We start from the raw sequence: 13,935 nt of genomic DNA, 5'->3' as shown, positions 1-13,935 counted from the left end.
AACACATTATCTTTTAGGCTTGCTTGAAAATAACACAGTGTCTGACATGATCATATATGTGATATCATTACTTTCATATAATTGCTTACTATTCGTGGTTATCAGACACTTAAACAACAGAGAAGGTTTTAAGAAATAGGACTATACTGACAAATGACATATTATCCTGTCATTGTCTGTTCTGGAAGGAGGAACATAGCAGAGTGGGACTGCACTCAAAAACGGAAGTTTGTTCCAATACGAAGATTGTGACTATCTGAAAAGTGTCCTTAAAACGAGCCTCCTCGCAATTGTATGCACATTATTTATTCAGCCGTTTGCTGTTTAATCTGATGGGAAATATATCATTCAAAAGAGAGAGAAAAGCTTATTAAACTAGACGAACGCTCAATACAGGCGATGACGTCACGTTTGCGCGTCCCCGCGAACAGGGCTTCAATCTACGGCAAGGCTTCAATCTACGGCACAACACCCGCACTCACACAAGAGCGCGTGGCGGTGCGTTCAGGGACCTCAGTAGAACACACTACGCCTATAAAGACTCCGATTAAATGCTGTTCTCCATGGCCCTGAGCGACGACCCGCCTTTAGTGGTGGACGCGTTTGCACACGGGCCATGGCCAAGGAAGCTGCTATACGCCTTTCCACCACTGCGTCTCATTCTCCCTCTCCTGGGGAGAGTGAGGCGGGAACGTCTGGCAGTCATTCTGGTAGCGCCGGATCGCCGTGGTACTCAGATGCCCCTTTCACACCAACGCGTTTTCAGCTCCGGCTCGGAGCTGGAGCTGAAAAGTATACCGGTTTTTCCTGTTCACACCTCAGAGGCGCCGCCTCTTAGCTCCGGAATCCGGTTCACTTCCAGCTCCAAAAAATGGTCGGTCTAGAGGCGGCGTCGCTTACGTCTCTCTTACGTCGAGGCGGGGGCAGGGGCAGATTCGTCGTTGAAGTAGATGCTGAAGACCACAAAGAAGTCTTGCATTTCGCATGTGATGTTTGTAAAGTTCCAAGTAAAGTCGTCCCTTGTAAAGTCGTCCGATGCCTTCCATTTAGTTTCGTAAGAGGATAACCAAAGCGAACAGCGCTTCAATACAATCGGCCATTGTTGTTGTTGTCGATGTGAGGGATATCCACGCGGTTTGGATTTTATGAAGCAGGCACGTAAACTCAGCTCTGGGCGGTGTGAACAGAGCGGGAGCGGAAAAGGGAAAACTGAGCTGAACCAGAAAAGCTCGCACTCGGAGCTAGAAAGGGAAAAGCGCTGGTGTGAAAGCCGCAAGAGATGACACAGATGAAGGTGGGCAAGCCCTGGGCAATTCCCCAGTTCTGGGGGGCGATGTCTCAAGAGGCAGGTGCAATCGGGGCGTTACCCACCCTGGGCCGTCTTCTCCAGGCTTGGCTCCTGAGAGGGACAGGCTGACAGGGTGGATTGTCTGACAGCGTTATTCAGTCTATCCAGGCCGAAGTGGCTGGGATTCCAGCGATGGTGTGAGGAGCGGAGAATAGAGCCCCTATATTGTGAGTTGGGCTCTATTTTGTCCTTTTCACAGTTATTGGTGGACAGAGGACTTGCTCATTCTACTGTAAAGTTTATGCAGCAGCGATCTCGTCCTGTCATGAGGGATTCAACAGCAGGTCAGCCTTTTCTCATCCACTGATGTTGCGGTTTTTACAGGGGGTCAGGAGGCTGCGCCCAGTAGTGCGCGCCTCAGCCCCGCAGTGGGACTTGCCGCTGGTGCTCGAGGCTCTGGTCACAGAACCATTTGAGCCTCTGGAGCTCTCCTCCCTCAAAGTACTGTCGTGGAATACAGAGTTGCTACTTGCCTTAAGGTCAGCCAAAAGAGTGTCCGAGTTAACCGCTCTGTCGGTGCACCCGAGCTGTTTACTGATTCGGGGTGACCGGGGCGGGGCGACACTCAGACCGAACCCCTCCTTTGTGCCGAGAGCCTAGGGAGTGCGTTCAGGTCGAGGGCTATTCAGTTGGGGGGTTTTAGTCTTCCACCCCATGGTGGGGAAAGGGAAGCTAAATTACACCTCCTCTGCCCGGTGCGCGCGTTAGCATGTTATGTAGAGCGCACATCTACCCTGAGACGCACTGAACAGCTGTTTGTGTGCTTCGGGGGCGGGGTGACTGGAAAAGCTCTGTCCAAGAAACGCCTGGCAGGCTGGCTTTGCGGAGGCATTGCACAAGCCTACGAGCAGGCAGGGAGAGCCTGTCCCACGGGGGTTCGTGCGCACTCCACACGAGCAGTGACTGCGTCGACAGCTTTATTCAACGGTGTGAGTGTGGAGGACATATGCATGGCGGCGTCTTGGTCAATGCCAGGTCCCTTCATAAAGTTGTATCTCTTGGATATGTCTGGCTCTTTCTTAGCGTCTGTGCTTGCTGGGGCAACACAGGACTGGTGAGGAGGGGGGGTCTGTGGGTCAGTGGGCATCTGACCCCCTCCCCGGGTCGCGGGGGTGACGTAATGCACTTTGGGCCCTTACAGGGCTAAAGGGCTCCCCTCGCCTGCCTGGGGGCCCTCCATACTATAGTCCGTACACACTCTGCACGGGGTCAGTGTCTGAGTGTGGGGACATAGGGGGCACTTGCGCTCTCCCCATGCTCTTTAGGGACTCAGGAGAGAGAGTGCATAGTGAACCCATACAGCTGCGGACTTTCCCCGTCTGCCTATAAGCGGATGCAGGGGAGCCCTCAGCACTGTTTTCGAGCACACTTTTTTGCGAGGCAAGCGCGTCAGGGTGTGCTCTATCGGCCGCAGCCTGGACTTCTCCACGGTTACAACTGAGGGAGTGGTGAGTGAGGCGCAGCGGCTGCTAAAGCCGGTCAGGGACAGTGAGGTGGAACGGTGTGCTGGACGACAGTGCGTGCATACATCGGGGCTCCTGTGAGAGATATAACGCCGGGTTACGTATTGTAACCCTTGTTGTATTAACACAGGCGGAGCCCTCTACCTTGGGGCACTGTCTGTCCTATACCGCTCACTGAAGAGTGGTGTAGGATGGTGGTCAGGAGGCGAGGCCTCCTTTTATACGGAAGTGAGATGCGCACGCATTCAGGTAGGCCCGCCCCGGGGCCGGCTACGTCTATAGAAATCTCAGTAGGTGAATGATAAGGTAGTACCCATAGAGTCCAGTAGAGGGCTCCGCCTGTGTTAAAACTACAAGGGTTACAATACGTAACCCGGCGTTTCAGAATTGGATTTTGTATGTGTCCTTTCTTTTAATAGATATCTAACGATTATAGCTTGAGTCTGTCTGATTCCCCAAACAGCTGCTTCTATATACTTGCTGCACATACAATACAAATAAACAATTTGATGAACACACTTTTGCTGATATTTGTGTTACTGCCGGTGATGTTAAAGTATACATGATTGATATCCTCTGTCTCAATAATGAAAGTTATAATAATAGAATACATGAAGCTGCAGAGAGAGGATGGATATATTCTTACCTCTACTTTGTGATAACATGAAAATACAATATTACATTGTAATTGTTAAACACATAGTTTATTTCATTTGCTGAGGTTTTAACCATTATTTACAACATGTGTACATAAGCAGTGGAATAATAGGATAATCTCTAGGTCATTCAACTGTCTTCAGTTTAATTTTATTAATACAAAAAATAGGTCATAGAAAATGTTTAATTGTGTATTTCCGCAGAGCGGGGGGTCACGGTGCTGCTGGACCTGGAGGTGCTGACCTGGGGTCAGTGGGACATCATCTGGGCTGGGTTAGGGGAAGAAGGAGAATATAAACTGTTATAATCACAGCTATTAAGATTAGAACACTACTATTGTTAACAATCAATCTATACAACATGCTTTTGTTAATTTAAAAAACATTATTAGTACAGACAAATTAAGACTTATTTTAAATATGATTAAATTACATCAGCTATATTTAATTTATTTGTTAACACTTACTAATGTAACATTACTGGGGGCTAAAGGAACAGCTTCATCTTATTTACCTGGCCATGGTTCTCTTTATTTCATCGCCGACGGTGATCTCCAAAACATTTAAAAGTAAAAGTAAAGTTTCTGGATCCTTTTCAGCTGAGTTAGCTTGTAAGCTAATTTGCTAGCAGGCTGCTGGAGCAACGCAACCGAACAGCGCGTATCATGTGACGTAATTACGAAGCGCTCCGTAGGCTAGACCGTCTCATTTCGTAGGCCGCTCGGTCCAGCCTACCCGGTCTATGTGGGCTGGGTGAGGGTCCTCCGTGGACCGCGTAGGCTGCGTACTCCGAAGGGTGCAGCCCATGAATTGAGACACGGCTGGACAGTGGATAGGGATTTATTTTGGTATTTCATTTCTAAGTGGTTGACCAATCACAACAGAGCCGGCCAGCTAACCAATCAGAGCAGACTGGGCTCTGGTTTCAGACAGAGGGTGAAAAGAGGTGCTGCAGCACAGGCAGTATGAAAAAAATAAAGAGCTTTTGAACATCCAAGTATGGCGACATGTCACAGTAGAGACATTAAATACAAATATGAACCTGAAAATGAGCAGAATATGTCATCTTTACGGGATTTCAAATGTAAATGTGATCAACACTCCGGTGCAGCAGGTGGCGCTAATGCACCAATTAGCTGCATGCCAACCGCGGTAAACCAGGAATCAGAAGAATGAACCTGTGTTGATGACCCGGCATCACCCGGCATGTGCCTCACGTCGCTGGGCCGCATTACCTCTGTGGATGACAACACTTGCTGAATAGAAAAAGGACATAGTTTTAGCTGAGTTATTTTAAAGATTCATAGTTATAAAAATGCCTAAGAAAACGAAAGAAGGCTCAGAGTGGGTGGACGATGAAGTGGCCCCGGCAGCTGGTGAGAGCAAGCTAACGTTTAGTTAGGAGTTAGCTAGCAGGCTAAGTAGCTACAGCTAGTGTTAATCATGCAGTGGTCCGTATACACTGTTACTTATGCCAAACTCCATTAAATATCTTCTACAGTTGCTCTTACATGCAAAGTCAAACATGTATATGTGGTCATACACAACTTGAACTCTTTCATGAATCTTCAGAATGTTTTGTTCAATTCGGATAGAAGACATTTCATCTACAGGCATTTCTTTGATTACAATCCAGATGATACACCTGACGAAGTAACGATAAATAGCTACCTAACGTCATGATACACAATGACAAGCCTCTATATTAATATCACTCAAATGTCAAGAGGGGAAACAACAGTTGATAAACATCTGGTTTAAAGAAATGTTGACTGTATGAATAGTTTAGCGTTTGCCATCAATAACAAATGTAGTATTTTATCTTATTTTCAGTGATAGAGAAACCTAAATCACAAGTGAACGGCGTCATGTTTAACAGTGACTTGAACAAAGCACAGTTCAGCTAACGTTGCCCATTTAAAAAAGTGATGCAATGCTTTTGTCTGCTCTGACATGTGACAGTGTGGCAGTGTAGTCTCAGTTAGTCCCAGAGCTGGAGTCCTGCATTGCACATTTTACTCAAGTAAAAGTAGAAAAGTATTGGCATCAAAATATACTTAAATTAGTCATTTTGCAGATTGTCCATTTCAGAATAACATATATGATATGTTTTATTTATTAAAGTGTTCTCAAAGCTGGTAAAGGTGCAGCTAGTTTGAATGACTTTGGATACTGCAGGGTAGCTGGTGGATTTACTCCAGGTGGAACTAAAGTCTGATTTAACACTTGATTAGATTTCACATCATTCATCCACATCTGTGAAGTAACTAAAGAGATTAAATCAGTGGCGTAGCCACCATCGGGCCACTCATTGGCCCACCCTGAGAAAACTTCGGTGTCGTTTAAAAATAATTATTTTATTATTATTATAAAAAAATGTATTCACCCATTGAGAATATCCAAGAATTCAAAGTGAAATTCAAGTGAACAAAATATCGAGTTTAATTAATATATATAAATTATATATAATAAATAAAACAAATCAATTAAATCACACGCAACCAAAACAATAAATTAAATAGAGTCAGGCTGGAAAACAGAGCTCTCTCTCTATCTATCTATCTATCTATCTATCTATCTATCTATATATATATTATTTATAGATATATATAAATAAATATGAGCACACATTATCTCACCAGCAAACAAAGCCTCTTTAAAACAACAGTCAAGCGTACAGTCCACTGTCCATACAAAGACCCAGATGCCTCAACAGGCCTTATCCAAATCTGTTTTTCAAAGTTTTCGAGCGAGGGACAGCAACATGATTGCATTGTCGGGCAAATGCATCTTTGATTGTAAACTTTCGGGAAGGTGGGGGCTCTCCATCTCCAGCTGCCGTGTCTGCAACCAGCTGGGAAAACGGAATGGGGTGGCTGTGTTTTAGGTGCAGTTTAAAATGCGTGGTATTGCCTGCTTTTGTCGCTACCTTTTTTAAACAAATGCGACACACCGCCCGGCTCATTGAAGGCCGTAGGTTCGCCTCGTTGATTTGGCTTGAATCCAAAATACTGCCACACCGGAGAATCGAGATGTGTAGTTAGGTTTTGTATCCAATTCCATTTCACTTTAAATTCCCCGCGAGTAAGTCACACGTTGTCTCCCGCTTGTCGCTATATTATTAATTTGGCTGCTGCACGCAGAGTGTCCTGACCATATACTGTATATATAAAGGTCCTGACCTGGCTGTGTGTCAGCCCCGCCCCTCACAGCGCGTGTGGCCGGCAGCCACAGCGCCCCTAGCTAAAATGCTGGTCACATCCTTATGTAAACGGCAATTAATCGAGTTCAGAAAAGTTATCGAGTCCATTTTTATTTATCGTGCGATAAGTCAATTTATCGATTATCGCGACAGGCCTACTTACGCACAATAAGTAATTTTACTTTTGGTGCTTTAAGTATGTTTTGAAGCTAATACTTTATTACTTTTTACTTTTCACTTAAATAACAATTCTGAATTCTTCTTTCACCTCTGTATAAACAGATAAAATGCAAAAGAAAGGAAACAATGACTCGGAGGATAAAAGTGCTGAGTCACAGGTTCATGGTGTTTGAGTGTAGAACTCTTAGCTCTGGATACAGATGAGGTTGGCCGACGTATTTTTCTGTCTTTGTTGACCGTTAAAAATTGTAATGGCTTTATTGAAGGTTCATTTAACTCGTGCAGTTATATTGTGTCTGTATTGTGCCTCATAGCTTTCCACTGATTTTGTGAAATGTAAAGATTTTTTTTCTTACAGCTGAAAAAACTGTGAAAAAGGGCAAGAAAGATAAAAAGGGGAAGAAAAGTGTGAGTAATTCTTTGTATCGGTTTTTAAATTATTACTCAGTTTTTAAATGCTCCGCCTCACTGGATTTGTTGTGCTCATGTTTTTCTCCAGTTCTTTGAGGAGCTGGCCACAGATGTCAAACCTGAGAAGGAAGAGGTGGCTGTGAAAGAAATGCAAGGAAAACAGGTAATCCTCCCTCCGACAGGAGAGGAAACTGGCCTTGAGTCTCCAGCTATGATGTTTGCAGCTCACTTTGATGGCAGTCCAAACAAAAGAGAAGAGGATCAGACGTATTTGAAAATCAATTTTTTAATTGTAAAGCAAAATATGGCATGTACAACAGCCCCAACAGCTGACTATAATTACCAAGGAAAGAACTAAAAGGTTTAATAAAGAAGACTTATTTCTTACAAAGGGTGGTCAATGAACTGTGAAACCGCTCTACCTGGAGCTCTGCATTTCTGCCCTTATATGTAAAGGAGAGAAAAGGGGGCCAGTCGGCAGTATTGGCTTCTCAAAACTAATTTCATCCATTAACTTAAACCGAAGCACAGAAAGGCAATAACATGATAATATAATGGGGCAAAAAAGATACAATTAATATGCTGTAAACAAGACATTTCAAGTCAGACATTTTGCCAAAAACTCCAAATATGAGAAGCCAAAAAGGTAAAGTTCATTCAAATCCAAAACAAGTAATTGGTGAAAATGTAATGGTGGGCAGCAGGAACCGGTGTGCGTACGTGTGTTTAGATGGATAATGATGGCATGTTAGCGCTCCACTTCTGTGCTATTGATGGCAAGTTTGTTGGAATAAATAAATAAACATACTGCATTTAAGTACATCAAAATGAGTGTGTGGATGTATTAAACACACTGGTTCTCAGTAGATATGGAAGCCCAACATCTTCTATATCTCAAATAAATGAACATATTTGAATAAATTATCTTTAATGCTAATGAAAGACTACAACTTGTGAAATAAATAAATAATCAAATACAACTTTATACATAAATAAAATTAAGAAAAACACTATGATTAAAAAGACAAAATACTTTTTAAAAGGCACTTTTTAACATTTCTGATAAAACATTTTTTTAAACATATTCAATGAGTTTAGTTTAGTTTTTTTAATATTTTACATATGTTTATATCATAATTGTTCTTATTTATTTAATATAAAAGTTTATGTAGCTTTATTAATAAAATATTCTGTGTAACTCTTATTTCTGTCTTATTGACCCCGGTTGGCTAAATGTGATCAATCTACATGAAAGACAGTTTCTTTGTCAATGCCATTACAAACTTTGGTTACATTCATTTAGCCACTGGCTCGTTTCCTATTGTCACAGCATCTCTGATGCATTCTACTGTCATATTTATCCATATTTCCCAGGCATGCATTGATACTGTGTTTTTCTACTCAACATCGATGTCGTTTTTTAAAACGATTTCTCCACCAACTCCAAGACTTGCATCACATTTGATCTACTTGTTATCTCAGAAAAAGAAGAAAGACCGGCGGAAAGGAAAAGGCGGGAATGCAGCTGACGATGACGATGAGGACGTCATGCTGAAGCTGAAGAAGCTCTCGGTGCAGGCCAGTGATGAGGAAGACGAGCCAGGTATGATGTTTGAACACTGACCCAGAATCAATGTTATTCTCACATGTGTACTTATTCAGTGGTTTTGTTTTCTTCCAGTCATCGCCCCCAGCAAAGGAAACAAGAAACCTAAGGTTCGTTCTTTACTTTTCATTCTGTCCTGACTCCTGACATGTTGCAGTGTAAAGCATCTGTTCCTCCTGCAGGGTGGAAACATCTTCGCTGCTCTCAGCCAGTCCCAGAGCGACGAGGAGGAGGAGGACGCTGATTTGGACGAAGAAGATAAACCAGCAAGAAAGGTACAGTGCCTTTAGCTCATGGCCTCCAACTACCACAGATGAAATGATGCTACCTTGATTCATAGCTTTAACTACATGAAAATGAATCAAACTAAGAAATAATGTGAACTGAAGCTTATGTAAAACATAATTTAAGCCGAGTTTCTTCTACACTTCCACAGTCCGAACCAGAGTAAACTAAGCCTGCAACACATTTTCCACAGCAGCGCATTACAGCATCACTCCTTCTGTTCTTACCCCTCATACAAGACAACTTAAATGTACTCTAAAGGCCCTGACACACCAAGCCGATTTTGTGTGTGTGTCAGTGCCAAACCCGGCCGTTTTTTTGTTGCGTTTCCACTAGTAGTAGTTCGGCTAACGGGTGTTTTTTCACAGTTTTTCTGGCCCTCCAAACTCGTGGTTCTTTCCGGGCCAACAACCGGACTGAGTATGCTAAACTAGTGAGAGAATCGCTGGCAAGAGGGCTACAACTACCACAAAATTAACATATTTTACCGTGATTTAATTGTAATACACGTTTAAAAAATGATGCCGAAGTAACAACATACTGATACCGGTTAGTAAAAACCATGAATTAATGCTTTGACAAGTCTGCAGACAGACGGCAGGCGAACAACCTTTTTAAAATGCGTGTTTTCGAAATGGAGATCGGCTAAGCATTGAAGATGATGTCACTGCTCCGCCTACACTGCGTTACTATAGTTACTGCCCCAGTTCCTAAACTGTAATGGAAACGCAGCATAAAGTGAGCCTGGTCTACCAAGGCCTAACTATACTAAGCCGTGCGAGGCCCTGCAGTGGAAATGCGCCATAAGAGAAAACAGCTTATATTAGCGTTAGAAGAAGAAGACTACATACTTTACAAATTCAACAAGGTGACACAATCAGTTTTCCCTCTGTTAGTATACACAATACAAACGTGCACAAACACACAGATTTATTTTCTTTGCAGGGAAGGGGCTCGCTTGGAGGTTCGGTGTCTTACTATAGGACCTCTCTGCATACCCTTTCCAAAACCAGTTTTTGATTATTTTAATGAAATTTGAACCTTGTGCTTAGATATACTCTATTAACTCAGCTGTTGGAAACAAATCTAATTGGCATTATTTTTTGCAACATTTCGAAAATTTAGTGTGGAATCTAGCCATTATGCAAAATGATGGGAGTCAGATATTCATATAATAATTATGATCTCGTTCTATGCTGACTATATATCAGGCATGAGAATCACTCACCTTTCGGCGAAATTCGCCGTTTTGAATCCAAAATAGGTCGTTTGTGTGATTCATGTAGATCTGTAATAAAAATATTGTTGGGGTATGGGGGGGTCTGGGACCCGTTGTAATCTGCGGCCGCGAGCTGTTATGTGCCATCATGACACGCATGGTGTTCTTTTTTTATATATTATAATCAGTGTTGTGCTAGTTACTGAAAACCAGTAACTAGTTACCATTACTAGTTACTTCATTTCAAAAGTAACTCAGTTACTTTACTGATTACTTACACCAAAAAGTAATGCGTTACTGTGAAAAGTAACGTTTTAGTTACTTTAAAAAAAGCGCTCCCATTATATTAATGCCCTTATAGCCTTCATGTCAGTACTGTTATTGCATTGGAGAATAATCCAATCTGTTGATCAACTTGACATGCATTATATGCAATCTGGATAGCATCGATATTAGCTGGCTTTACATTTTTGTATATTCTTTCTCCAAGTAGTTGGAAAAAGTGTTCCGTCCCATATGCCGTGTGCCGCCCGGACATGCTATCATGCTAACTAGCTCCCTGAAAGCGGGTGACTCCACTGTAGCAATAGCCTGCATGTGTTCTACAACATACCGTGCAATGGCTTTATGGACTTTTCCCTGGCTAGCAGTCCCTTGGTTAAAATCCAGCCGCTGTTGCTTAGGTGCAGGAGGTGGAGTGGCGTCGGCTGAGTCTCTGTGGTCTTAGCTACTAGCTTCGTCCCAGCATGTTGTTTCTGCAGATGTTTTAAGAGATTTGAACGACTGGTTAGGGCAGTAGATAGGCTCTTTGACCCGCCAAGACACAACTTACATTTAACTAAAACGTTCTTTTCTTTGTGCTCGACAAAAGTGAAATAGTGAGAATATCTCCAGGTGGAGAAACTAGACTTGAGCTCCGCCGCCGCCATGACAGTCTTGTTAGTAAACAACACAAACACGCCCACAGCCCGTCTCCGCATGTGACACAGGAAGTATCTAAGTACATTTACTCAAGTACTGTATTTAAGTACAGTTCTCATCTCTGTTCACCTGGCTGTTGACTATATAAAAAAACTAACGCAGTAACGAAGTAACGCACCATGTAGTAACGGTAACTGAGTTACTGAATTTAAAAAGTAATGCGTTAGAGTACTAGTTACTGCCAAAAATAACGGCGTTACAGTAACGCGTTACTTGTAACGCGTTAGTCCCAACACTGATTATAATGCAGCGCGAGCACACAGCTCGAGTCTTCCTGCCTGTCGGCTCTGCTGCTCCGCGATGATGGTCTAGCTTCAGCAGCCACATTACCGACGGGTGCGTTCGTTAATATTAACTGTGCGGTCCGGAGTCACTGTGGCACAGACTGGACCGCTGGTGAACAGCTGTTAGAACGGGCCGTTCAGGTGTTCAGAGCAGAGCTCCCTGTCGGAGCGCAGAGCGTGATGTGCACTGAAAAGTTTTTCTGTCGCAATATTATCGTTGAGCTAGCTAGCTAGCATACATTGTCACTATCTGCTAACGTTAGCTTTAGCCTTCGTTTTCTAATAGTTTTTTTTTCATAGGCTATAAACGGAGGTGGTATAAGTATAGATCTTGTACTTGAGTAAAAGTAGAAGCACTCAGATCTTGTACTTGATTAAAAGCAGAAATACTCAGATCTTGTACTTGAGTAAAAGTAGAAGTACTCAGGTCTTGTACTTGAGTAAAAGTAGAAGTACCAGAGTGTAGGAATACTCTGTTAGTAAAAGTACTGCATTCAAAATGTTCCTCAAGTAAAAGTAGAAAAGTATTCTCATCAAAATATAGTGAAAGCAGCGACAGTAAAAGTAGTCATTGTGCAGATTGGTCCATTTCAGAATAATATATATGATATGTTTTATAATGATTGATCATGAAAGTGTTCTCAAAGCTGGTGAAGGTGCAGCTAGTCTGAAGTACTTTGTAGACTGCAGGGTAGCTGGTGGATTTACTCCAGTTGGAACTAAAGTCTGATTCAACACTTGATTAGATTTCACATCATTCATCCACATCTGTAAAGTAACTAAAGGTATTAATACATGTAGTGGAGTACACGATTTACCTCTGAACTGTAGAGGAGAAGAAGAACAAAGTAGCAAAACATTGAAATACTTAAATAAAGTACAAGTATCTCAAAATTGTACCCAAGTATAGTACTTGAGTTTATGAATTTAGTTTACTTTACACCAGATGCCATAAAGATAGAAAGACCCAGCCTTGCACAGAGGCATGACAATATATTTTCAAAATGCTCAACAGTGCTGCCAAAATTATAAACTGACTGCTACACAATTAAAATAAATGCTTTTATATATTTCTATTAGATGTAACTCTTTGGCATTTCTGTTATTATTACCTGCTGCTTTAGTTGTTTTGACTGCTAAAATCCTCTGTTATTCCTCATTTTAAAGCCGATATTCCGTGGGGTCGGGGGGCTCGGGTCCTTGTCACCTTTTCCATACCTGATGAGTTTGCATCCCTGATAATACTTAGTAAGGAGGCCATAATATTTTTGACTCATGGCTGAAGTTAAGTTGCTCCAGCTCTCCCCATGTTGGCAAAAAAATGCATCTCAAAATGCATCAGATTGATGCTTTAAAATATGGAATATTCAAAATGTTCTTCCGGGGGAGCATGCCTGATATATGGCTTTGACTAAAAGTGGAAGATGTACAAAATCCTTTGCTTAAGTAAAAGTTTGGCTGAAAATCCTGAACTCAAAAGGTCACTTATCTAGAAGTATAAAAGTATTTTCAGCTAAATGTACTCAAAGTACCAATGGCAGATTGTCTCTTTTGACAGTATTATTATCACATCATATTCAGGTTGGTACAGGTGCTGGAAATCCTTGAAAATGCTTGAAATTTCATGAGGTGTTTTCAAGGTTTGAAAAGTTCTTGAATTTTGGGAATGGTGCTTGAATTTGGGATAAAGTGCTTGAAATTGTAAATGCTCTAGTTCGCTTTTTAGATTAAAAGAAAATAAAGAAGTCGGAGTGCGCTTCGCTTTTACATAAAACAGCTCCGCTCCGGTCTTCCCGCGCTATGCGCGTGACCTGCAAGTGTTTTTGTTACGTGTTAGTGATAGATGACAGTGTGCCAGGAGGTTGCAGTTTCAATGAGCGTTGGCTAGCAGAAGACGAATACAAGCCATGGCTAAGACGAGGGTAAAGCCCACGAGTAGCCTCCTGCAAAGTTTGAAAAAAATTATTTCAGTTGTTCACGATGGGGAGAGTCTGCGCTGACGAGCCACATGAAAGGTACGCCGCAGTAGAGCATTTTGGGTTAGGCTAAAGTTGCATGTTACGTTTGTTTAAGCTAACGTTAGCAAGCTGAATAGCGAACTCGATGAGGGATAATAATAATTGCAGGGGACAATCATTTCAGAGGAGCGTACCTATGTTGTGCGCGTTACAGCCGCCATCCTGTGTTGTTCAGAGGATGAAGCACTCACTGTTGTAATTCAACCCAGTCACGGCATTTTGTGTTATAGTCACGAAATATAATCTCTTGATTCGACACAGAACGATTTTAAAAGCGTGTGT

At 42.4% G+C, this 13,935-nt stretch overlaps 1 protein-coding gene across 1 annotated transcript in view; it reads left to right on the top strand.

Moving 5' to 3' along the window:
* Positions 1 to 4,639: 4,639 nt before the first annotated feature.
* abcf1 (ATP-binding cassette, sub-family F (GCN20), member 1) overlaps positions 4,640 to 13,935 on the top strand; it is a 62,171-nt gene continuing 52,875 nt past the window's right edge. Inside the window, exons 1-6 of the mRNA XM_034100480.2 lie at positions 4,640 to 4,843; positions 7,208 to 7,257; positions 7,349 to 7,423; positions 8,743 to 8,863; positions 8,942 to 8,976; positions 9,049 to 9,141. Of these exons, the coding sequence (XP_033956371.1) occupies positions 4,783 to 4,843; positions 7,208 to 7,257; positions 7,349 to 7,423; positions 8,743 to 8,863; positions 8,942 to 8,976; positions 9,049 to 9,141 (435 nt within the window). The 5' untranslated portion in view covers positions 4,640 to 4,782. The remainder of the gene's footprint in view (positions 4,844 to 7,207; positions 7,258 to 7,348; positions 7,424 to 8,742; positions 8,864 to 8,941; positions 8,977 to 9,048; positions 9,142 to 13,935) is intronic.

This window comes from Pseudochaenichthys georgianus, chromosome 15 (assembly GCF_902827115.2).
Source record: "Pseudochaenichthys georgianus chromosome 15, fPseGeo1.2, whole genome shotgun sequence".
NCBI lineage: Eukaryota > Metazoa > Chordata > Actinopteri > Perciformes > Channichthyidae > Pseudochaenichthys > Pseudochaenichthys georgianus.
The sequence above is the reverse complement of the archived record's forward strand: the minus strand, read 5'-3'. Positions and strand labels throughout refer to the sequence as shown.